This window comes from Odocoileus virginianus, chromosome X (assembly GCF_023699985.2).
Source record: "Odocoileus virginianus isolate 20LAN1187 ecotype Illinois chromosome X, Ovbor_1.2, whole genome shotgun sequence".
NCBI classification, from domain to species: Eukaryota; Metazoa; Chordata; class Mammalia; order Artiodactyla; family Cervidae; genus Odocoileus; species Odocoileus virginianus.
The window spans coordinates 25418199-25445955 of NC_069708.1; the positions used below are offsets into that span (position 1 = coordinate 25418199).

General features: G+C 37.7%; 1 protein-coding gene across 7 annotated transcripts in view; it reads right to left on the reverse strand.

Annotated features, from left to right (window-relative positions):
• Nucleotides 1-27757, reverse strand: part of OPHN1 (oligophrenin 1) — a 623734-nt gene that overhangs the window by 445657 nt on the left and 150320 nt on the right. For 6 of the 7 annotated variants that reach the window (XM_070461909.1, XM_070461913.1, XM_070461912.1 and 3 more), the window contains exon 3: nucleotides 1241-1336. The exons of the other annotated variant lie outside the window; for it this stretch is intronic. In XM_070461909.1, coding sequence (XP_070318010.1) covers nucleotides 1241-1336 — 96 coding nt within the window. The remainder of the gene's footprint in view (nucleotides 1-1240; nucleotides 1337-27757) is intronic. 7 annotated transcript variants of the gene reach the window in all.

Below are 27757 nucleotides of genomic sequence, written 5' to 3' on the forward strand. Positions count from 1 at the left end.
CCGATGATGGCAGTCTCCTGCATTGCAGGCAGATTCTTTACAGATTCTTTACCAGGCAAGACTTATACTTTGCTGATACTACTTAACTTCATAACCGACACAAACACAAAGCTCTTTCTATTTCCACTGTTCAATTTCCTAATTATAACATCTTTGAGAGATACATATTAACCACATTTTACAGAGGAGAACACTAAGGCAAGTTGTTAAATTCAGTTCCCAAGGGAGATATCAAATCTCCTGTTGCCTGAAAAGCATACATACATAAATGCTAATATTAAACTTTCTAGGGGATTTGTTCCTTAGAAGAACCTTATTCTGAAATATTTTGGAAAATAAACCAAAAAATTAATTTTCATTCTTCACCGAAAAATATCTATTTTCATGGATTTTGCTCAGTCATATCTAATGTTTTGCGACCCCATGAACTGTAGCCCACCAGGCTCCTCTGTCCATGGCATTTTTCAGGTAAGAATACTGGAATGGTTTAACATTTCCTTCTTCAGGGGATATTCTTGATTCAGGGATCAAACCTGCATCTCCTGCTTTGGCAAGTGGGTTCTTTACCACTGTGCCATCTGGCAAACCCCATTTTCATGTTTTAGATCTTTTTAAAGAAAAATTTGCCTGCAGACTGAGTCAAAGATCTAAATGGAGGCTTAAAGGATATTTTTTAAATATATTTTATTTATTTATTTATTTATTTATTTTTGGTTGTGCTAGGTCTTTCTGTGTATGTGCTTTCTCTCATTGTGGTGAGCAAGGGCTATTCTTCATTGTGGTACATGGGTTTCTCATTGTGGGGGTTTCTCTTGTTGTGGAGCACAGGCTCTAGGAGCACAGGCTTCAGTAGGTACAGCACATGGGTTCAGTAGTTGTGGCTCACAGGCTCTAGAACATGGGCTCAGTAGTCGTGGCACATGGCCCTGTTGCTCCAAGGCTTGTGGAATCTTCTGGGACCAGGGATTGAACCCATATTCCCTGCATTGGCAGGCATATTCATATCCACTGTACCACCAGGGAAGTCCAAAGAGATATCTTTTGATTGATTTTGTATGAGGAGGAAATGGGACTAGGAGGGAATGTTACTTTATATTTCTTGAGCAATCTCCCAGGAACTTGGGACAACAGGTGACAAAGGGGGGTAAAAGATGCCCAAGTTCTCTATATTCACCAAGGAGGCTGTTTTTTCTCAGACCTGCTTTGAGAGTCACATGGCCACAAATAGCTGAAGACTTACCAATGTTAATCTCGTCATCAGTCAGAGTATCTCCAATGAAATCAAACTGAAAGGACTGCAATGTCTGAGAAAATTTCTGAACAGCAGAGGAATAATCTGCAAAGGAAGGGAAATGGGAGAAATGGTCAACGCTGCAGCCTTTTGCCTGATTTCCTTATCTCTGTTAGGACAGACAGGAGAAAAACAAAGGGAAGTGCTCCCAGCAAGTAGCAAATTGCATTGGAAGATGTTAAAGAAAAGATCAGACCTTCTACGGAAGATTTGAGCAACTAAAATCACACATTAAAGATGAAGTAGGGCAGCTTAGTGAAGTCCTCCATTTAAGTTATTGGACAATGCTTTATCCTCAGTCCCTGTCCTGTGTGACCTGTAAGACCTAAAGCTGCTTAGTTCTACTCTTAAGAGTCTCCTTAAGCTTTTTTGAGTGCCTATTATGAACAATGGACTAGATACTTTCTCAAGTCTACTAAACAAATATTCACAATCATTTTACAAAGAAAAAAAAAAAATAGCTCCAGGCTCCAGAGCTAGCTGGGAGAGCTGGAACTAGAAGCCTAGGGGTCTGTCTGCCTTTCTGGGGCCTTTCCTATGACCACATAAACAACACTTTAACATTTTACACATTAATCAGATGGCAGCTTTGGTGAAGGTACTACCTGGCAGAAACACAAATTTAACTTCCTCACTGAGTATTTACTAAGGGATCTAAAATAAGGAAATAGTTGATGAAAAATTGAGGGTGGTATGCCAGACATATGTATGTGATTTTTGGTCAATGATTTTAAATTTCATTATATAAAAGTTTATTGATGATGTAAAATTAAACACAATTAGCTACCATTATGACAAATTATCCTTATTGAAAATTTTAAAATATCACCTTCACAAATATCTCCAGTCAAACCTCCAACTTTGTTACTCTAAGAGTGGTTCTCAGGCCACCAGTATCATCATCATTTGGGAGCTTAATGGAAATACACATTCCCAGGTCACACCCCAGACTTGCTGAATCAGAAACTGCATTTTTATATAATCCCTAGGGGATTCACATGCTCTTTAGAGTTTGAAGAGCACTGCTCTCACCAACTAAAGTAACACATTAAGATCATATTCCAGGAAATATCAAGCTTCTTGTAATTTTTGTTCCCCCTTTCCTATTTCTTCTTTGACTCCTTAGTTTCACCATCCTCCAGCTTCTTATCTATCAGATATACAAACTACAGAAAGTTTTTGTTTTCACCCTAACAGAAAGAGAGACAATACAAACAACAGTACCTATCCCTTTCAGTGAAAATCTATCATGGTTAGACTATCATGGTTAAACACAATAAAACATGCTCAAGCATTTGTCTGTAACAGATAAACCTGCAAAGAGTTTTATTATCTTGTCTACGTCCTGTTTTCAGAAGTTCTTATTTTCATTATTTAGAACCTTGATCCTTTGAACATATCAATGGCAGTAACAATAAAAAAGAAAAATACTTCACAGAGATTGGAGACCGCAGACCAGGTTACCATGCCATTTAAAATTTCCACATTTTAGAATCACATTTCCACTTCAAATCCAGCCCACATAAATATGAGAGGAGTATGCATACACTGCCTTCCACATTTCATCAGCAAAGGGAAAACAAAACTGGTTCCATATCTGAAAACCTTTTCTTTGGCCTCTTTGGCCAGCAGCAAAAAAAAAAAAAAAAAAAAAAATAGCAACCCCAGAAGTTCCCATGCACTCTGCTTGACTCTGGGAAATTAAGTAAAACATTCATTATATTGCTCTTTCATAAATACCAGGATTTCATACATTGAACAAAACTAAGTACAGTTATAAATGACTTCTCATTTAGAATTATATGAACATTTCAGAAACCACAAATATTATAATTTTCAACATTTACAGTATTTTGTAAGTAAAGGCATGGAGTGAGAAAGGAGTTACATTCATTCCCCTTTTCATTATTTGCATCAACACTCTTCTCCAGATTTCTGGGACTTCAAAACATTACCCTTACATCTGCACAGAGCTTGAAAATGTTTATGAAAGGCTTTGCACAGATACCTTTCATTTACCGTCCCCAAGTATCTAAAGATTGGTATTACCATCCTCACCTTATAAACAAACCCAGAAAATGAGACAATGCAGCAAGTCACATGCACAAAAATACAAACATAAATTAACAGCTCTTCATGAAAACAGTGTCTCATTTATTTGGCCTCTGTACTGAGGGAAGTGCCAGGAAAGACTCGTATATTTTAGATAAAAGTGTTGGGAAAGTTCTTGGCTACAAAAAATCAACAGATAACCTAGAAAGGCTTGTCATGGAAAGGACATTTATTTTCTTATTGTTCTAAAGTTCACTGTATCACTGCAAACCATGTAAACTCACCCTTATATCCTCCCTGATAATTCCCCATCCCCACACACAAAGCCACTCTTTTTCAAACTATCTTTGTCGGTTCTCTCTTCATCAACTACTTATTTATTCATGTGTTTTCTATAATGTTTTCCCCTCATCTTTTTCTAATTCATTTAGGAATGTAGTTGAATAGTGCCTATGAGGCAACTGAAGTTTTGTGGGAATGAGGTAGAACATAAATGGGATTGATTAGTTAATAATTAATTCATGTTAGATTACAACTTGTTTATCACTATACTTTTCTACAGAATGATACAGAGCATTTTCTTTTATTTCTAACTTATTTAAGTCTGCACAATGTCTTGGTAATTTATTAATCAGTAATTCATTCTTTTTGTTGCTAAGTCATATCACATTGTATAAATATACAATAGTTCATTCATTCACCTATTCAGGGACATTTGCAGTGTTTCTAGCTTTTCATAATTGTGAATAAAAACTGTTATAAATGCTCATGTAAAAGTCTTTCTGGTTCATATGCTTACAATTCTCCCAAGGAGTGCACTCTAGGAGCACAATGAATGCTTAATTGGTAAGTGCCTATTAATTAAACTATACAAGAAAAGGTCAAACTGTCTTCAAAAACAACTGTACCATTTTGTATTCCTATTAACAACATATGAGAATTTCAGTTGATCCACATACTTTCCAGCATCTGGTTACGTCTGCATTTTAATTTTAGTTATTCTAATGGGTATATAGTGGTATTTAACAAGTTTTACTTTGCATTTTCCTGATGACTAATGGTGCTGAGTATCTTATCATGTACTTATTGAGCATTTGTCATATTTTTTTCATGAAGGGTCTGTTCAAACTTGTGCCTGTTTTATGTTTCTTGTTTTATTATTGAGCTATAAGATTTCTTTATATATTCTGGATATAAGTTTTTTGTACACACGCACACACACACACACACATATATATGTATCTCAGATACTATCTAAATTAACTCAAGTTTTAACAATCTGAGGACTGTCTATTGAAGAAAAATGAGTGAATTTTTATTTAAAAAACGAGTGAACTTTTTGGTATATAAAGTTACTCTAATCAAATCACCTTCTTTCCAGCTCTGTAATAACGACTCAAAACCAACAGCCTCATAACTATAGTAGCTATGAAATCAACAGTTTTAGCAGCCACTGGAGAAGGCAGAAGGGTGTTAGAGGTTCACAAGGCCCCAGTCTCAGAAAACTATCACTAATTGTCCAATTTGACAGGTATAGAAAGCTCCATTCTTAGAGTTTATCTTTGCTTGGCTTAATCCAAAGTTTATTCTCTGTAAACAATGCTGCCATTGGAGCATTTATCAAAAACAATCATCTGAAATTGTTTAAGACTATGGTGATCTAGGACAATGTACAATTGGAGTGATAAAGAGACGGACGAAAACAGTTAAATAAGGGGGGGGATGGGGAGTAACAGATTAGAGAATGACATATCCAAAGGGGTCTTTACAAAGATGCAAATTCTTTCTAGAAGTCTAGAAAGACACATTCATGCAAAGAAAAATATGCACACTCTGGGTTGTGTGTTTGCTCATGGAAGAATTCTCTTTCTCTTCTGCCTGAATTTGAGGCCCTATATAAGCAGGAAGAGAGTGGTAAGACAGAGTTGTAAATTTACTGGCTGAATATTTAAGAAATGCCTCAACACATACAGAAAGCCCTTCAGCAGAGCCTGGAGACTTACAGGTTCAAATTATTTCATAAATTCACTGCCCAAACATAAGCTGAACACTAAGTTAACCTATCAGAGGCTTCAATGGCTTTGCACAACAAAAACTACAGACTTGAACACAGAATTAGTCCAGGAGTCCAAAACACAAACAAATAACAACAGTCACTTACAACAAACCCTGGGGATTGGGATATGATCTAACTTTCAGAGTTGTCACACTATATTACTTTAAATGTATCCTTTCCAACACAAAATTTATTTTTTTTAAATTAGTTGGAGGCTAATTACTTTACAACATTGCAGTGGTTTTTGTCATACATTGAAATGAATTAGCCATGGATTTACATGTATTCCCCATCCCGATCCCCCCTCCCACCTCCCTCTCCACCCGATCCCTCTGGGTCTTCCCAGTGCACCAGGTCCAAGCACTTGTCTCATGCATCCAACCTGGGCTGGTGATCTGTTTCACCCTAGATAATATACATATTTCGATGCTGTTCTCTTGAAACATCCCACCCTCACCTTCTCCCACAGAGTCCACAAGTCTGTTCAAATTTAGACACACAGAGAACACTGGCCTGTACTTAAAGAAAATAATGTTATCAAGGGAAATTATCTATGAGGAAGCCCAGATATTGGACTTACTAAAAAGCAAAGAATTTAAATTAGCTATTTTAAATATATTCAAAGAATTAAAGGAAATCATGCCTAAATAATTAAAGGAAAGAACGAGAATGATGTGTTAGCAAATAGACAATATCAATAGAGAGTTGGAGATAATTTTATAAGAACTAATTACAATTTCTGTACCTAAAAACTACAATAACTGAAATAAAAATTTTACTACAAAGGCTCAAGATTAAATTTGAGCTGAAGAAAGGGTCAATGAACTTGAAGACAGGTCAAGTGAGATAACCCAGTTTATGGAAACTGGGGGAAGGAAAAGAATATGAAGAAAAATCAGCAAAGCCTCAGAGACCTATGTAACACCAACCAGCATGACACTACATACATAGTATGAATCCCAGAAGAGGAGAGAGAGAAAGGGAGAGAAAGAACATTTGCCACATTTGATGAAAATTATTAATCTGTACTCCCAACAAGCTCACCACATTTGAAGGAAGATGAACTTAAAGATATACACATCTAGAAACATCACACCCAAACTAATGAAAGAGGAAGAAAGGGAAGTTTAAAAAGAATCAAGAAAAAATTACTTATCATGCACAAGAGAGAGCCTCCATAAGACTAAGAGCTGACTTTTCATCAAAAATCATGAAGGCTCCCAAAGAGTGAAGTGACATAATCAAAGTTCTGGGGAAAAAAACTATCAAAAAATATTCTATGTCTACCAGAATTAACCTTCAAAAATTAAGAGAAAATTAAGATATTCCCATATTAACAAAAACTGAAAGAATCTGTTGCAAGCAAAAGAGCCTTACAATAAGTGTTAATGGGAGTCTTCCAGGTGAAAATCAAAGAACACTAAACAGTAATTTGATCCATATGAAACAGTAAATGGCACCTGGAAAGGAAATATATGAAAATATAGAAGACAGAGTAAGTGCATTTTGTTTGTAACTGTTGTCTTTTTGTGTATGAATCAAAATAAAACTGTGTATAATAATAATTATAAAACAATGTTGAAGTAATTATAATGTATAAATTGCAATTTATATGAAAATACTAGTACAAAAGAAAAAGAAGATAACATAGCTATTTTGGAGAAAAGTTTTTATAGATTAAAGAATTAGTATTTATCAATACTGCATTGTTAAGATAGCAATTGTATATCCCAGGACAACCCATAAGTAAACAGCTGAAAATATATAGTATAATGAACAACAAACTAACTAAAATAGTGTACTAGGAATTTTTTTTCCACAAAAGAAGACAATAGTGAAAGAATAGAAGAATAAGAAACGTACAGCAAAAATAAGTACCAAATGGTAGATGTAAATCCCACCTTGTCAATATTAAATTAAACATGAATGTAGTAAAAATTCCAAATTCAGGAAGTGGTAAAATGGATTTATAAATTAAAAATAAAATGATCCAAATGATTCAAATGACCCAAATGATTCAAATGAATTCTTTTTAATGGCTGAGTAATATTCCATGGTGTATATGTACCACAGCTTCCTTATCCATTCGTCTGCTGATGGGCATCTAGGTTGCTTCCATGTCCTGGCTATTATAAACAGTGCTGTGATGAACATTGGGGTGCACGAGTCTCTTTCAGATCTGGTTTCCTTGGTGTATATGCCCAGAAGTGGTATTGCTGGGTCATATGGCAGTTCTATTTCCAGTTTTTTTAGAAATCTCCACACTGTTCTCCATAGTGACTGTACTAGTTTGCATTCCCACCAACAGTGTAAGAGGGTTCCCTTTAATCCACACCCTCTCCAGCATTTATTGCTTGTAGACTTTTGGATAGCAGCCATCCTGACTGGCGTGTAATGGTACCTCATTGTGGTTTTGATTTGCATTTCTCTGATAATGAGTGATGTTGAGCATCTTTTCATGTGTTTGTTAGCCATCTATATGTCTTCTTTGGAGAAATGTCTGTTTAGTTCGTTGGCCCATTTTTTGATTGGGTCATTTATTTTTCTGGAGTTGAGCTGGAGGAGTTGCTTGTATATTTTTGAGATTTATCCTTTGTCTGTTGCTTCATTTGCTAAAACACTCTCTGACATAAATCACAGCAGGATCCTCTATGAGTTGACTAATAAATCCTGTTCCTAATCTAAACACATAAAAATGCTGAGTAAAATGCAACAAGTGAGTGTCTCTGTGTGTCTTTTAAAATAACCAATAGACCTAAAAAGCAAGAAAAAGAAACTCTCAAATAGTAGAAATAAAGAGGAAATTCAGAACCACAGCATAGAACAGAAGCTGAGGCCAAGTAGCAAGTGGAAGGGTATGAGAACTAGATACAGTTGATTCTCATCTTTTGCAGATTCTCTAAATGCATATTTGCCTACTTACTGACATACAATTCCTGGCAGAGATCATGAAAGTCAACACTTCTTTCTTGTTCAACACTCATATCATAAACAAGTATCCTTTTTGTGGTCTGTTTATTGGCATGCTTTTCATGTTTTTTTCTGCTTTTTCTTGGTGATTGAGCTGTTTAATTTTGCACCTAAATATAGTGCTTAAATGTAGTCTCAGCTTTGTAAAAATAAGAAGGTTGTGATGTGCCTTACAGAGGAATTTCACACATTAGATAAGCTTATATCAGACATGAGTTTGAGTGTTAGCAGTCATGAGTTCAACCTTTTTAAAAGGAAACACACAAAAAGCAAGGTATGTATTGATCATTTGATAAATATGTTGTGACAAGAAGATTAAAGAAACCTCTAATTCCTCAAGGGGCAATGCTTCAGTATCCACAAAGTCAGTGTTTCTAATGACTTTAAAAAGATAATTACCATGAAAAAAAGAAGTGACTGTATGTGGGAGTTGGGATTTTATCAACAAGCAGGGGTAATATTCTTTAGGAGGTGAAAGCTAGAATGAAGTTTCTGCATGAAACCCACTGGCCTAAAATGTTGCAGGGAATACAGCAGACAGTCAGTCTAACACTGAGGTAAAATAAACAGTGATCTAGAACCACAACCTTTTTGTTGGTTGAGATTCAAATTTGTACTTTGCAAATAGGTTAAAAGAAATTAACTTTAAAATTGATCATGAACCTGCACCAGCAAGCTCCAAGAAATAAAAGGATAACTGTCCCATTAAAGATGCCTCAAGAATCCAGGGTACAAGAGGAAATTTCAAACTCCCACCCAGGAGAATTCAGTAGTTAAAAATTACAACTGATACAAGGAAACTAACATGAGAGCCAAAATAAATCAGAATACTATTGTCTGAGACAACCAGAATTACAGTACAATCTAAAAGGTATTTTAATAGGTATATTTATAATATTCAGAGATAAAGTAAAAAATAGAATCCATGTGCAGATTATCTCAGAAGGGACAATAATCAAACATACCATTTCTCATCAGCAATAACAAATAAAAATAATAAAATGAAGTATTATTAACATGATAAGGAAAATAACAATCAACATACTGGTATGAACTGGAAAACAAATCTGCGAATATCACCCCCAGTACAGCATAGAAAATTAAACATTAAGAATATATAAAAGAAAATTAAAGAGGCAGAAAGACCAGAGGCCCTAATAATAATAACAAAAGAAGAGAGGAAAAGGGATGGGGGTAGAGGTCACAAAATGACAGGCTGGGAAACTCCAGGGTTTTAGTCCACCAGAGGAACTTCAAAACAAACCAACAAACAAAAACAAACAGAAGCTGTCTAAAACAACTGTGTAGAAGCTCTGAGAAACAGTCAAAGGTTTATGTAGTTCAGTTCAGTTCAGTCGCTCAGTCGTGTCTGACTCTTTGTGACCCCATGAATTGCCCGACACCAGGCCTCCCTGTCCATCACCAACTCCCGGAGTTTACTCAAACTCATGTCCATTGAGTCGGTGATGCCATCCAGCCATCTCATCCTCAGTCATCCCCAAACGCTCCTGTCCCCAATCCCTCCCAGCATCAGGGTCTTTTCCAATGAGTCAACTCTTCGCATGAGGTGGCCAAAGTATTGGAGTTTCAGCTTCAGCATCAGTCCTTCCAATGAACACCCAGGGCTGATCTCCTTTAGGATGAATTGGTTGGATCTCCTTGCAGTCCAAGAAATGCTCAAGGGTCTTCTCCAACATCACAGTTCAAAAGCATCAATACTTCAACACTCAGCTTTCTTCACAGTCCAACTCTCACATCCATACATGACCACTGGAAAAACCATAGCCTTGACTAGACGGACCTTTGTTGACAAAGTAATATCTCTGCTTTTTAATATGCTGTCTAGGTTAGTCATAACTTTTCTTCCAAGGAGTAAGCGTCTTTTAATTTCATGGCTGCAGTCACCATCTGCCGTGATTTTGGAGCCCAAAAAAATAAAGTCTGACACTGTTTCCATTGTTTCCCCATCTATTTCCCATGAAGTGACAGGACCAGATGCCATGATCTTAGTTTTCTGAGTGTTGAGCTTTAACCCAACTTTTTCACTCTCTTCTTTCAATTTCATCAAGAGGCTTTTTAGTTCCTCTTCACTTTCTACCATAAGGCTGGTATTATATGCATATTTGAGGTTATTGATATTTCTCCTGGCTATCCTGATTCGAGCTTGTGCTTCTTCCAGCCCAGCATTTCTCATGATGTACTCTGAATATAAGTTAAATAAGCAGGGTGACAGTATACAGCCTTGACGTACTCCTTTTCCAATTTGGAACCAGTCTGTTGGTCCATGTTCAGTTCTAACTGTTGCTTCCTGGCCTGCATATAGGTTTCTCAAGATGGTCTGGTATTCCCATCTCTTTCAGAATTTTCCACAGTTTATTGTGATCCACACAGTCAAAGGCTCTGGCATAATCAATAAAGCAGAAAAAAATGTTTTCCTGGAAATCTCTTACTTTTTCAATGATCCAGTGGATCTTGGCAATTTCATCTCTGGTTTCTCTTCCTTTTCTAAAACCAGCTTGAACATCTGGAAGTTCATGGTTCACGTATTGCTGAAGTCTGGCTTGGAGAATTTTGAGCATTACTTTGCTGGCATGTGAGATGAGTGCAACTGTGTGGTAGTTTGAGCATTCTTTGGGATTGCCTTTCTTTGGGATTGTAATGAAAACTGACCTTTTCCAGTCCTGTAGCCACTGCTGAGTTTTCCAAATTTGCTGGCATATTGAGTGCAGCACTTTCACAGCATCGTCTTTCAGGATTTGAAATAGCTCAACTGGAATTCCATCACATCCACTAGCTTTGTTCACAGTAATGCTTTCCAAGGCCCACCTGACTTCACATTCCAGGATGTCTGGCTCTACGTGAGTGATCACACCATTGTGATTATCTGGGTCGTGAAGATCTTTTTCAGACAGTTCTTCTGTGTATTCTTGCCACCTCTTCTTAATGTCTTCTGCTTCTGTTAGGTCCATACCATTTCTGTCCTTTATCGAACCCATTTTTGCATGAAATGCTCCCTTGGTATCTCTAATTTTCTTGAAGAGATCTCTAGTTTTTCCCATTTTGTTCTTTTCCTCTATTTCTTTGCATTGATCTCTGAGGATGGCTTTCTTATCTCTCCTGGCTATTCTTTGCAAGTCTGCATTCAAGTGGGAATAACTTTCCTTTCTCCTTTGCTTTTCACTTCTCTTCTTTTCACAGCTATTTGTAATGCCTCCTCAGACAACCATTTTGCCTTTATGCATTTTTTTTTCCATGGGGATGGTCTTGATCTCTGTCTCCTGTACAATGTCATGAACCTCCATCCATAGTTCATCAGGCGCTCTGTCTGTCAGATCAAGTCCCTTAAATCTATTTCTCACTTCCACTGTATAGTCATAAGGGATTTGATTTAGGTCATACCTGAATGGTCTAGTGGTTTTCCCTACTTTCTTCAATTTCAATCTGAATTTGGCAATAAGGAGTTCATGATCTGAGCCACAGTCAGCTCCTGGTCTTGTTTTTGCTGACTGTATAGAGCTTCTCCATCTTTGGATGCAAAGAATATAATCAATCTGATTTTGGTGTCGACCATCTGGTGATGTCCATGTGTAGAGTCTTTTCTTGTGTTGTTGGAAGAGGGTGTTTGCTATGACCAGTGCGTTGTCTTGGCAAAACTCTTTTAGACTTTGCCCTGCTTCATTCCATACTCCAAGGCCATATTTGCCTGTTACTCCAGGTGTTTCTTACTTTGAATTACAGTCCCCTATAATGAAAAGGACATCTTTTTTGGATGCTAGTTCTAAAAGGTCTTGTAGGTCTTCATAGAACCATTCAAATTCAGCTTCTTCAGCATTACTGGTTGGGGCATAGGCTTGGATTCCTGTGATATTGAATGGTTTGCCTTGAAAACGAACAGAGATCATTCTGTCATTTTTGAGATTGCATCCAAGTACTGCATTTCAGACTCTGTTGTTTACCATGATGGCTACTCCATTTCTTCTAAGGGATTCCTGCCCACAGTAATAGATATAATGGTCATCTGAGTTAAACAACCAAGCAAAGGTTGAACCAAGAAAAATTCATATTAATTAGAAGTCCTACCTATAGCAAAGTAAAGAAGGTAATAAATGTTATCCAAATTGGAAGGGAAGAAGAATAATTCTCACTATTTGAGGAGAACGTGATATATTATATGAAGAACCCTAAATGTCCACCAAAAAACAATTAGAACTAATAAATTCAGGAAGGTTACAGGATACAAGATTAACATACAGAAATCTGTTGTTTCTAAACACTAATAATTCAATATCAGCAAGGGAAAGTTAAGAAAATATCAGTTAAAATTCATCAAAGAGTAAAATATCTAGGAATAAACTTAACCAATGAACAGAAAGACCAATTCTCTGAAAACTATAAAACACTGATGAAGGAAATTAAAGATGATACAAAGAAGTTAAAAGATAACCTGTGCCCCTGAATTGGAAGAATACTGTTAAAACAGCCCTAATACCCAAAGCCATCTACAGACAATGCAATCATTTTCAAAGTACCCATGACATTTTTCACAGAACTAGAGCAAACAATCCTAAAATTCTTATGGAAACACTAAAAACCCCAATTGACAAGGCAATCTTCAGAAAAAAAGAAAAAATCTAGATATGTGACAAATCCCAAACTTCAGACTATATGACAAAGCTACAGTAATCAAAACAGCACAGTACTGGCCCAAAGACAGACACATACATCAATGGAACAGAATAGAGAACCCAGAAATAATGTCATGCATCTATTAGTCAACTAGTCTACTACAACAAAGGAAAAAAGAATATACAATTGAGAAAAGATAGTCTCTTCAGTAAGTACTGCTGGGAAAACTGGACACCTCTGTGTAAAAGAATAAGATTAGAACATTCTTCACACTATATACACATATGCACTCAAAATGGATTAAACATGTAAATGTAATACCTGAAACCATAAAACTCCTTGAAGAGAATATAAGCAGAACTGTCTGACATAAATGGTAGCAATGTTTTTTTAATCTGTGTCCTAAGACAAAAGGAACAAAGAAAAATAAACAAATGGGACCTAATTAAAATTCAAAGCTTTTGCACAGCAAAGGAAACCACTGAAAAAATAAAAAAACAACATACTGAATGGGAGAAAATATTTACAAATGATGTACCTGGCAAGGGGTTAGTATATAAAATATATAAACAGTTCACACAATTCAATATCCAAGAAATCCTAAACAGCCAAATTAAATGGGCAGAAGACCTGAACAGACACTTTTTCAAAGAAGGCACACAGATGGCTAACAGGCACATGTAAAGATGATTAACACTGCTAATTAGTAGAGAAATACAAATCCAAACAATAATATCACATCATCCCTGTCAGAATGGCTACAAATATATACAAATAACAAATGTTGGAGAGGATGTGGAGAAAAGGGAACCCTTGTACACTGTTGGTAGGAATGCAAATTGGCACAGCCCCTATGAAAAACAGTATGGAGGTTCCTCAAAAAAACTAAAAATAGAAGTACCACATGACCCAGCAATTCTACTTCTGGGTATATATCTGGAAGAAACTAAAATACCAACTCAAAAAGACACATGCACAACATAGCAGCAACAACCAAGATATGGAAGCATCTAAGTGCCCATCAACAAGCTAACCTATACAGAAGATATGGTAGGTATAAAAATTCATATGCACAATGAAATATTACTCAGTCAGAAAAAAGAAATTCTGCCATTTGCAGCAATGAGGATGAACCTAGGCAATATGCTTAATGAAATAAATCAGACAGAGAAGACAAATACTGTATGATACCACTTACACATGGAATATAAAAAATAATAAAATGAATATATAGTAAAACAGAATCAGATTCACAGTTATAGAAAACATACTAGGGGTTACCAGTAGGAAGAGGGAAAGCTGGAGGGGCCCATTAGAGGCATGATATGAAGAGATAAAACCTACAGATACTGTATATTATATAGTACAAGGAATTACAGCCATGATCTTATGATAATGTTTAGTGGTGTACAAACTAAAAATAAAAAAAAAAAAACTTGAATCACTATGCAGTATACCTGAAACTAATATAATATTGTAAATCAACTGTATTTCAATAGAAATTTTAAAAATAAACATGAAAACTCAATAGAATTCCTATATGTCAAAAATGAACTATTAGAAAACATGATTTAAAGGAATTGATTATAACAACTAAAAAAATTAGCTACCTTGAAATACATCTAAGCAAGATGTGCATGAATTTCATGTAAAAAATTTTTAACAATATTGAAAGACATAAATGCCCCCTGATTGGGGAAATAATTATCCATTTCCAAACATGGGGAAACGTGATATAATAAGGGGTCAGTCTATAAGCTTAATGCAATTATAATGAGTAGAATTTTTATTGAACTTGATAAATGCATTCATTCAATAGAGAAGTCCCAAACCAGTAACAGTCAGGAGAATATTTAAGAACAAGTTAGTCAGACTCTCCCTATCAATAAGCTAAACTTGTTATAAGCTATAATAATCAAGACAGTATAAGTGCAAGGAGAGGCAATAACTAGATGGAGTAGAAATAGAAATCCCAGAAACAGATCCACATATATATGGAAAAACAGTATATGACATGGAGGACATGACAAACCAGTGCAAAAGTGATATGTTATTACATAAAATATATTAGGACAATTATCTATCCATACAAAAATTTAGATACCTATTCATATCATACACAAAAGTAAAACTAGATGGATTCTAACCTAAATGTGGAAAGCAAAACTTTAACACATGTAAAAAAAAAAAAAAAAGAGAGGAGGACCTTCAAGATGGCAGAGGAGTAGGATGTGGAGATCAACTTCCCCCAACAAATACATCAAAAATACATCTGCATGTGGAACAACTCCTACAGAACACCTACTGAATGCTGGCAGAAGACCCCAGAATTCCAAAAAGGTAAGCTAATCTCCACACAATGGAGTAGGGCAAAAGAAATAAGAAAAAAATACAAATAAATCAGGATGGGACCTGCACCCCTGGGAGGGAACTGTGAAAGAGGAAAATTTTCTGACACTTGGAAACCCACTCATGGAGGAGCTTCAGAACCTCAGAGGAGAGTGCAGTAACATGTGTGCAGAAGGTAAAGCAGAGAGAATTTTGCACAGAGACCAGTGCCAGACTAGCACTCCCCACTCTGAAACAACTGTCTGCATGCGCACCAGGGCTGGTGGGGGATCGGTCCTGAGGCTCAGGCTTCAGAGGTTAGACCTCAGGGAGAAGACTAAGGTTGACTGCCATGAAGACTGTCTGAGGGGGTATTATGAAACAGCTGAGAGGGTGCTGAAAAAAGTCTGGGGGTGCCAGAGATGCAAGAGATCTCAATGCCAGGTAGGCAAGAAAGGCGGGTCAGCCAGGGATGTTCTAACTCTGTGCACTCACAGATGGCAGGGCACTGATTTCCAGAGTGCCAGATGTGGAATGACCCATGGCTGTGGTCTCTGACCTAGAGGTGGGAGCAACAGCCCTGCCACTCCCACTGAGTGGTGAGTAAGCACAGGTCACTGCCCATACCCACCTAGGAGCCTGTGCAGCCTGACATTGCTGAGGGACCCATGACCCGGGGCCAGTTCCCCTGGGAGAGCACACAATCCGTTCTAGTCTATAGCAAATTCCTGCAGGCCTCTACTGAAACAGACATTCCTCCCAAAACATCCCACATGTGTCCACCATATTCTTCCCTCTCCCTGGTCCAAGTAAGCAAGTAAACTTTAATCACCCACTGCATTAGCCCCCTTTTGTCTGGGTGGAGGGGTGGGAAACAGACACCAGAGGGCAACATACAAAAAGAGACTGCCAAAACCGAAGCTAAGCACCAGGAGCTGTATGACCAAAGAACAGAAAGGAATTTGATTTGTGTAGCCACAGGAGTAGCAGATTAAATCTCTGCAGTTGGCTTCCTAACCCTGCATCTGTGAATTGTCAGAATAAATAATGAGGGTTCCCACATTGAGGCTGTGGACATTGGGGGCAATTGTGGACTTAGCAACTACAATCAAGCCTAAGGTCAGATCTGAGTCTGAGTTGGTCCCAAGGTGCTCACAGCAGGTCCAGAGACTTCCCTAGAAATGTTGGAGGACTCTCTGAGAAGGCAGATTAGCTGGAGCTCACTGTGGTGGTGAGGACACTGACAACAGAGGCAATAGGAAAATATTTTACTACCACTTTGGTGGTGGTTTAGTCACTAAGTCATGTCTGACTCTTGTGACCCCATGGACTGTAGCGCGCCAGGCTCCTCTGTCCATGGGATTTTCCAGGCAAGAATACTGGAGTGGATTGTCATTTCCTTCTCCAGGGGATCTTCCCATCCCAGGAATCAAACCCAGGTCTCCTGCATTGCAGGCAGACTCTTTATCAACTTAGCTATGAGAGAAGCCCACTATATATATACATTTTTGTTCCCTTTGTTTCATTGTCTTTTTTTTGTTGTATTATTCTTTAATTTTTCTTATTTACCTTTTCAGTTTTTATGCTTTTATTTTTAAATAAATTTACTTTATTTCTTAACTCCACAGTATATTTGTTACATTGCATTTTTTCTGTTTTTGCTTTTTTTTCCTTTTTTATCTAACTATAGTTTATATTTTGCTATCTTTAATTCTTTGATGTTTTACACTTTTTCCTTTTGTTTTCATCCCTCTTTTATTTCTATATTTTTCCTTATCATTGTATTGATGCCTTTGTTTTATGCTTTCCCTGAAATTTTTTAGTTGGCTTTCTGCATTTCTTTAAATTTCAGATTTGTTTTTTTGCTACTATAGTTTTTAGTGTTTGTTTCATTTATGGGTTTCCTTATTGGCTTGATTGCTCTCTTCTCTTTTGTTTCCCCTTTTGTGCTTTTCCTTTTCTCTCTTTTTTTTCAGTTCTTGTCTTTTACTGAGTGTGAGTGTGTGAACTTCTTTCTGTGCTTTTGTCTGCTTAGTTTTACTTTTACCATTTCTCCTGGAGTTTTGTCTGTTCATTCTTTTTGTTTCTTTTTCATTCTCTTCTGTGTCATGTGGCTGGTGGGATTTATTCCAGAGATGTACTAATTCTTCAATATACAAAAATTAATACATGTGATACACCACATTAACAAAGTGAGATATAAAAACCATATGATCATATCAATAGATGCAGATAAAAGCTTTGGACAAAATTCAGCACACATGTATGATAAAAAAAACTCTACAGAATATTGGTGCAGAAGGAACTTACCTTAACATAATAAAGGCCACATATGACAAGATCACAGCAAACTTTACTCTCAATGTTGAAAAACTGAAATCATTTCCTCTAAGATCAGGAACAGCCAAGGGTGCCCACTCTTGCCACTATCATTCAACATAGTTTTGGAAGTCCAAGCCATGGCAATCAGAGAAGAAATAGAAATAAAAGGCATACAGATTGGAAAAGAAGAAGCAAAACTCACACTATTTGCAGACAACATGATACAATATATAGAAAACCCTAAAGAAGCCACCAGAAAATAGAGCCAATCAGTGAATATAGTAAAGTTGCAAGATATAAAATTAATACATAGAAATCACTTATATTTCTATACACTAACAATGAAAAATCAGAAAGAGAAACTAAGACAGCAATCTCATTCAAAATTACAACAAAAAGAATAAAATACCTAGGAATAAACCTACCAAAAGAGACAAAAGACCTGCATGCAGAAAACTGTATGATACTGATGAAAAAAATCAAAGACAACATAAACAGATGGAGAGATACACCTTGTTCTTGGATTGGGAGAATCAATATCATGTAAATGACTATACTACCCAGAGCAATCTACAGATTCAATACAATTCCTATCAAATTAACAATGGCATTTTTCAGAGAACCACAACAAAAAATTTTACAATTTGTATGAAAACAAAAAGTCACCAAACAGCCAAAGCAACATTGAAAAAGAAAAACAGAGCTGGAGGAATCAAGGTTCCTGACTTCAGGCTATACTACAAAGCTACATTTATCAAGATATCAAGTCATCAAGACAGTATGTACAAGCTAGATTTAGAAAAGGCAGAGGAACCAGAGATCAAATTGCCAACATTCACTGGATCATAGAGAAATCAAGGGAATTCTAGAAAAACACATACTTCTGCTTCATCAGCTACAGCCTTTGACTGTGTGGATCACAACAAACTGTGGGAAGTTCTTACAGAGATGGCAATATCAGAGCATCGTACCTGTCTCCTGAGAAACTTGTATGTTGATTAAAAAGCAACATGTACAACCAGACATGGAAAAACAGACTGGTTCAAAATTGAGAAAGGAGTATGACAAGGCTGCATACTATCACCCTGATTATTTAACTTCTATGTAGAGTATATCATATGAAATTCCAGGCTGGATGAAGCACAGGGTGGAATCAAGATTGCTGAGAGAAATATCAATAACCACAGATACGCAGATGATACCACTCTAATGACAGAAAGTGAAGAGGAACCAAAGAGCTTTTTGATGAGGGTGAAAGAGGAGAGTGAAAAAGCTGGCTTAAAACTCAGCATTCAAAACTCTAAGATCATGGTATCTAGTCCCATCATTTCTCGTCAAATAGAAGGGGAAAAAGTATAAATGGTGACAGATTTTATTTTCTTGGGCTCCAAAATCACTGCAGATGGTACCTGCTGCCATGAGATTAAAAGACACTTGCTTCTTGGAAGGAAAGCTATGACAAAACTATAGAGCATATTAAAAAGCAGAAACATCACTTTTCCAATATATGTCTACAGGCTCTAAGCTATAGTTTTTCCAGGAGTCATGTACAGATATGAAAGTTGGGCCATAGAGAATATGGAGCATTGCAGAATTGATGCTTCCCAATTGTGGTGCTGGATAAGACTCTCCTGAGTCCCGTGGACAGCAAGGAGATCAAACCATTCAATCCTGAAGGAAATCAACCCTGAATAATCATTGGAAAGACTGATGCTGAAGTTGAAGCTCCAGTACTTTGGCCACCTGAAGCAAAGAGCCGAGTCATTGGAAAACACATTGAGGGTGGGAAAGATTGAAGGCAAAAGGAGAAGGGAGCGGCAGAGGATGAAATGGCTAGATAGCATCACCAACTGAATGGACATGAACTTTAGCAAACTCCGGGAGATAGGGAAGGACAGGAAAACCTGCCATACTGCAATCCATGGGATCACAAAGAGTCGGATATGACTTAGCGACTGAACAGTGACAACAAGGAAGACAGGTCCTATTTCCCTATAATCTGGAAGCTTCGCCTAGGCCCCTAGTTAAATCTTAATTGCCTGCTTATCATAGAGATAAGAAAAGTTTCATTTTTTTCCTTCCTTTGGACAAAGGGAATTAACTAATTTATGGCCACCCCAATAGCCAGATGCACTTTGGTTAAACTCTGTGCAGCAAATAGTGCTGTCAAGTCATTTTACTTGAGGTCAGTTTATGGTTTATCTTGGAAAATCTACATAATGGATTATATTTGGTTAGCTATTTAATAGGGTTAAGATTTTTTCTTATCATTGCAGTCTTCTTGGATTGCCTGTCACTTGCAACCCAGTTTGGCTTAATGTTTTGTTGTTGTTCAGTCACTCAGTCATGTCCAACTCTTTGTGACCCAATGGACTGTAGCATGCAAGGCTTCCCTGTCCTTCACCATCTCCCAGACTTTGCTCACACTCAGGTGCACTAAGTCAGTGATACCATCCAACCATCTCATCCTCTGTCATTCCCTTCTCCTCCTCACTTCAATCTTTCCCAGCACCAGGGTCTTTTCTAATGAGTTGGCACCTTTGCATCAGATGGCCAAAGTATTGGAGCTTGAGCTTCAGCATCAGACCTTCCAATAAATATTCAGGGTTGATTTCCTTTACGATTGACTGGTTAGGGACTCTCAAGAGTCTTCTCCAAAACCACAGTCTGAAAGTATCAATTCTTTGCTGCTCAGCCTTCTTCATGGTTCAACTCTTCTTTATGGTTTAATGCTTATTTAATCATAAAATGGTTTTCTTTCTTTTCTACATCTATGAAAATACTTCCTGGATTGGAAGAAAATTTTATTTTTAATTTTCCCCAGGAGCATTCATAACAGTTTTATTTTCATTATATAAAAAGAAAATGGATTATATATGTGTGTATATATATGTATGTATATATATATATATATGTATGTATGTATCTCAATGTTAAAATATCTAAATATCTAAAAGGAATAATGCTAAGTAAAAAAATTAAGTTCAATGGTACCTGTTGTATGAGGAAAAAATATATATATAAAGAAATCCTAGACATATGTGTGTATATCCTAGAAATATATATATATTATATTATATATTATATAATATAATATATATATATCCCCTAGAATATGACCAAGAAGCATAAACACACAATTCAGGGTTGTGGTTCCTTTTATTGAATACTGGTGATAGAGTTAAAAGCATATTTCACTATCTCTGTAATGTTTTGTTGAGAGAAAGAGAGCAATGAAGCAAACATGACAAAGTGTTCATCTTCAGGGGTAGATCCAAAAACCTTTATTTATATGATTCTTTGTGCTTTTAAATTTGCATCAATAGTATAAGTAGCAATCATAATAATAACACAAGTAACTGGGTTTTCCCTGAGCTCCTGTGCTCTCTCCAAAGCAGAGTTTTTCCCCTAAAGTTTCCTATACAATGCTTGTGGCAGCAGTTGGCAGTTCAGCAGTCACTAACAGCCAAGGTTAGGGTCATAGAGAAAACCAAAGAAAATGTGAAAACTTGGCACCCAAAAAGTTGCCTGGTATTGTCAGTACTTTTTCACTCACTGTGACTTTTGGGAGTTGTACTGAATTCCAAGTTCGGAGTGATGCCATCTGGGGGATTTCTACCTTCGTAATCCTTTACTGCAGTTATAACCAACAATACTAAGAACATGGCTATACACCAGGGAAAGGTTATACTGCTTATGTATTTAATCTGCCCCCTAGAATACAAAGAGTCCTGGGTCCTGCTTAGACTCATTAACATTTGAAAAGCTTTTCTTTCTTCAAATTTGCTGAGTACTACGCCTTTCCTGATTCCCAAGGGAAAACTCCAATTCTGCTTGGCAAAGCTTCTGCAAAAGATTCCGTTTTTGAGAAAACAAAAGAGGAGAATTCTGGGCCAAAGAGGATAGAGGGGAAATCTTTATAATCTTTATAACCACTCCAATATTTTTCCTGCTCTAACTTTTCATTTGTAGAATTTATTTTAAGCAGAAAGATTAAAGTCTTCAAACCATAAAAACATAGGCTGTTGCTACAGGAGGTAAAGTGAACAGATTCTGCTGCCTGAATGCAGGGACAATAGCAAATGTCCCTTAGGGGCCAATTTGTTTCTTTACCACAGGAAAACAGTTTCTTCAGAGATTGACTACTGTATCAATCAGCTAGTTTCTAGCCTATTCAAACTTACAGAGAACCAAAATGCTGCAGCTCCAAGTTCACACTCTAGCCCCCATTAAAGCAATATTACAGTCCATATATATAATGGTGACCAAGAAATGTATATAAATACTACATATAATGTTATAATATACAGCCAATAATACTGGTACTTCAAAGCATCTATATACATGTACACACATACACACAACCTATATATCAAAGGGCTGTGATAAAATATAGAAAATGAGCAGCATCACACTGACAGTAACTCGTCACACAAAAAGTAACTCTTTATCCATTGGATCATAGAAAAAGCAAGAGATTTCCAGATAAACATCTACTTGTGTTTTATTGACTATGACAAAGCAGTTAACTGTTTGGATCACAACACACTGTGGAAAATTCTTCAAGAGATGGGAATACCAGGCCACCTCACCTGCCTCACGAAAATCTGCATACAGGTCAAGAAGCAACAGTTAGAACTGGACATGAAACAATGAATTGGTTCAAAATTGGGAAAGGAGTATGTCAAGACAGTATACTGTCACCGTGTTTATTTAACTTATATGCAGAGTACATAATGTGAGACAACAGGCTGGATAAGGCACAAGCTGGAATCAAGATTGCTGGGAGAAATACAATATCCTCAGATATGCAGATGATACCACCCTTATGGTAGGAAGTGAAGAGGAACTAAACAGCCTCTTGATGATGGTGAAAGAGGAGAGTGAAAAAGCTGGCTTAAAACTCAACATTCAAATAACAAAGATCATGGCATCCAGTCCCATCACTTCACGGCAAATAGATGGGTAGACTATGGAAACCATGACAGACTTTATTTTCTTGGGCTCCGGAATCACTGTAGATGGTGACTGCAGCCATGAAATTAAAAGATGTTTGCTCCTTGGAAGAAAAGCTATGATGAACCTAGACAACGCATCAAAAAGCAGAGACATTACTTTGCTGACAAAGATCTGTCTACTCAAAGCTATGATTTTTCCAGTAGTCATGTATGAATGTGAGAGTTGGACTATAAAGAAAGTTCAGCACCAAAGAATTGATACTTTTGAACTGTGGTGTTGGAGAAGCCTCTTGAGAGTCCTTTGGACTGCAAGGAGATCCAACCAGTCCATCCTAAAGGAAATCAGTCCTGAATATTCACTGGAAGGACTGATGCTGAGGTTGAAGCTCCAGTACTTTGGCCACCTCTTGAGAAGAACTGACTTATTGAAAAAGACCCTGAGGCTGGGAAAGATTGAAGGCAGGAGGAGAAGGGGACAACAGAGAATGTTGTCATCCGACTCAATGGACATGAGTTTGAGCAAACTCCAGGAGCTGGTGATGGCCAGGGAAGCCTGGAGTGCTGGGGTCGCAAAGAGTCAGAAAAGACTGGGCAACTGAACTGACTGAACCTACTGAACTCTGTATCATTAAATTCATTAATGAAATTAGTATCATTAATTTCAGGCTTATCTCTCACTTGTAAGAGCCTCTAATCATACTCTAAGGCCCAATTTTGACAAGGAAATTTTCCCTAATTCAGCTGTCATTTTCTACTTCAGTCCAATACAATCCAATAAATCTTAATATGATATTGATGCTGATAGTTAATCCATACCAGAAAGATACTTGCTTCTCTAATTCTCAAAGTTCACTATGAAAAAAGTTCTTATAGCTTTTAATAATCACTAAATTTCACACCTTAGCACATCTTAAACTAACAGATGAAATTAAAAAGGATATTTTAAAGAGTTTTTGGTAAAACAGCTTATTTTAAAATGAAAAGACTGAAGTACAGGAAGGAAGCATGATTTCCCCTAAATTAAAAACATAATTTGTGTAGTATGATAGCTAAATTTTTAACAGACTCTAGCTAATGATAAGACAAGTCACAATTGTGTGCTTTTCTTGGTGAAGAGGTAGAGGAGTGTAATAAAATGCTCTTATTAACACCCTTAATAAACACCATGCCTCATCTATCTCTCATATTGGATTTTTATATAATCGAATTTTTATTTAGTTATGGATTTCATTGTAGTTGGATTTTTATATAATTGGTTTTTAATGTTGGATTTCAATGTTTGTATTCCAATAGAGTTGGAAAATAGGTTGCTAACTTATTCTATCACTACTTATAAAATAGTTAGGGACTAAATGAGATAACATATACAGTTTCTCAGAATACATGCTCAAAAATTGTAGTTTCCTTTGTTCACTGTGATGTCTTACATATGCATACAGGCTTAATATCAATATTCTACAAAGGGATATTGATACCAAGCAGAACCCTGTGGGGCTCCCAGGCACAAAAGCAGCATTCCTTTGTCCCTCATTTCTTTGATTACAGAAAATGGGCTTCATACAGCCTCCATGACCTACCCTGAATTCCAAGGGGCAGTTTCAAACAGTAGGGAAGGTAGGAGATGTGAGACAAAGGAAGAACAGTCATGAGAAACAATAGTGCATACCAAAATTAGACTTGCAGAGAAACTATCCATGAGAAAGACCTGAAGACTAGCAAAAAATACCTTCTGCAACTAAAGATGAAAAGAAAGAACCAAAAGGATATGAATAAGAGGGGCAGAGACAGGTATACTCAAGACACACAACCCTGGGTAGGTTACCAACAATTGGAAGTATAACTAAATTACAGAGGTTCTCCCCGAGAAGCAAGGGATCCAAATCCCATGTCAGGCTCCCTAATTCAGGTGTTCTGCATGGGAAAGATAAACACCCAGGAGATTTTGCTTTCAAGGCCAGCAAGGCATACTTCTGGGAGATGTCAAAGATAGTGGGAAATAGAGATTCCCCTCTTAAGGAGTGCCAGAAACTCACACACTCTGGGACCCCCTGGTAAAAGCAGCCATGTGAAAGGAACATACTGCTGATTTGGAGAGGCTCCTGAATAAGCAGGTAGAAACTGAAGCTAACCCTGGGAACAGAGACACTGATGGCAGCCATTTGAGGTAGCACATTCTACCATGAGAACACTGGTGCTGGCAATCACTATTTTGAAAACTTCTCTCTAGCTTATTAGAAAAAGAAAAAGGCCTACATACTAGTGTCTCAACATGAGTCTTTGGCTGCCTGAGTTCAAGCAGCTATCCAGAGAGGGACACAGCCCAACTCTCCATCAGTCCACCAGCCTGAACACCTTTTCAGCCTACAGTCATACCAGGAGCTAGCACTGTTGATCAGAAGGCCCAGGACCGAGGTCCACACAGCAGTGCACCATCAGTATCCCTGCAACTACCTAGGATCTGCAGGCAGATACTGGGACATGGACTCACCCAAAAGTAGACTGGCAACAACTCCAGGAAACCAAGGGTCCTGCAACGAGAGACCCCAGGACCTGACTCTACCCAAATGTTGGCTGACATGAGCCCCAGGGCCAGCTTTACATAACACTGGATGGGCATCAGCACCAGGATCCAATGAACTGTGGATCAGCATCCTCCAGGCATCAGCCCAGGGACTCACCAAGACTAGGAACTACCAATCACCAGAGAAACACTCTGGACCTTGGGCCCCTCAGTCACTGGTCCCAGAAACCAGCACTATGCATTAGCAGGCCAACATCAACTGTGAAACACCCTGGAACCCTCAGTCAGCTGCCCCTGGATCCAACAGCACTCATGAGTTTTGGGAAACACTGAACACCACAATCAGTGGTATCAGGAATTGGCCTGCTTACTAGCGGGGTGACAGTAGTCCTGGAACCCCCAAACCCACAATCACCCACCCAAGAACCCAGCTCCACCCCAAACTGGACCAGCACTACCCCACCAAGGAATTCACAATAAGAAAGTTTATGACCTATCCGACCAACCAGTAGCCTTCAGCCTCCACACAAGGTAGGGCCTGGCATCAACTATACCAGGGGCCAATCACATCTACTAGACAGCCCACAGTAGGCAGTGCCCCGCAACCAAAGGATCCACACAGATGTCATAAAAGTCACCACTAGAGCATCTAGTTCAGGTGATGAGTGGGAAATGCACTGCTGGGATACACAGGATATCTCCTATAAAAGGCCATTTCTCCAAAGTGGAAAATGCAACCAAACAACCAGATAGATAAAAATAAAAACAACAAATTTGTCAAAATGAATTGACAAAAGAATATGTCAAAAGCAACGAATAAAATAAAACCCTTTAAGAAGAACCAAGTGAACTGGGGATAGGTAATCAATCTGATACAGTACAAACTCATGAAAATAAAGATATCCAAAGAATTCAGAAGAAGACAGGGTGAAAAAGACAGGGTGAAAAGAGGAGAAGTTAGAAGTTTTAACAAAGAGCTAAAAATATAAAGAGGAACCAAACAGAGATGAAGAATATAATCATGGAAATTAAAAAAAAAAAAACCTAGAAAAAAAACAGCATTTAAATGAGACACAGGAAGTAAACAGCAACCTAGAAAACAAAGTAGTGGAAATTACTGAAGCTGAAAAAGAAAAAGAAAAAAAGAATGAAAAGAAATAAGGACAATAAAAAAGACTTCAGTGACAACATCAAGTGTGCTAACATTTGCATTATAAGAGTTCCAGAAAAAGAAGGGGGCAAAGAACATACTTGAAACACAGTAGCCAAAAAAGTACCCAACATGAGAAAGGAAACAGGTATCCAATTGCAAGAAAATTAGAGAGTCCAAAACAGGATCAGGCTAATGGTGACCAAATCAAAACACATTTTAATTAAAATTGAAAACAATAAAGAGAAAGGGAAAATATTAAAATTAGCAAAGGAAAAGCAGCACATTAAATACAAAAAAAACTCTTATTAAGCTATCAGCTAACTTTTAAGCTGTGGCACAGATCATGAGCTCCATACTGAAAAAGTCTGCCTTAAATTGAAGAAATTAGAGAACACTACTAGACCTTTCAGATATGACCTAAATTAAATCTCTTATGATTATACAATAGAGGTGATGAAAAGATTCAAAGGATTAGATTTGGTAGACAGACTGCCTGAAGAACAATGGACAGATGTAGAGAAGATGGTGGAGGAGTAGGACAGGAAGACCACTTTTTCCCCCACAAATTCACCAAAAGATCATTTGAATGCTGAGCAACTTCCATAAAATAACTTCTGAATGCTGGCAGAGGACACCAGGCACCCAGAAAGGCATTCGGGGTTTAAAGGAGGTAGGACAAAATATAAAAGACAAAAAGAGATAGGGATAGAGACCTGTGCTGGGGGTGGAGTCATGAAGAAGTTTCCAAACAGTAGGAAACCCTCTCACAGATGGGACTTTGGGGAGTTTTGGAATCTCAGAGGGCAACGTAACCAGGAGAAAAACACAACAATACAAAATATGTGCCTAACCACAACTGCCAATGGAGAAGTGGCCCAGACGCTTACATCTGCCACCAGCAAGTGGGGGTTGGACAAGGAGGAATGGGCTGCATTATCGGTCCTTAGGGTAAGGACCGGGCCTGAATGCCCTGAGAACAATCAGAGGGAGCTAACATGAGATAACAACCCAAACTGTGGGATTGCCAAAGACAAAAAAAAAGAGAGACAGAACTTACCCACTAAAGGCTCTAACGCACAGCCTCGCCTGCTCACCAGAACAAAGGATTCATCAAATACCGAAGGAGAAGTAGCTGACTCCATACAGCACAACTCACCCCACCAGGGGCACAGAGGCAGGCACCCCACAGCTAAAGCCAAAAGACAAGGGGCTGCTCCAATCTCGGCCCCAGAGACCAGCATCCTCCACCAAACTCTGAGCAGACTCCCATCTCCTAATCAGGTATTCCTGGGATCCTGAACAGTTGACATCCACCAGGAGGGTCGCAGTCTAAAATCACCTCCCCAGAGGAGACAACAGCACACATGAGGCAGTGCTCTCATGGTGCACCCCAGAAACTGAGTGGCTGGGACCAGGGAAGTGATTAAGAGTAACAGTCCAACTGGGAGCGTGAACTCACCAAATACCTAGTCGCCAGAGT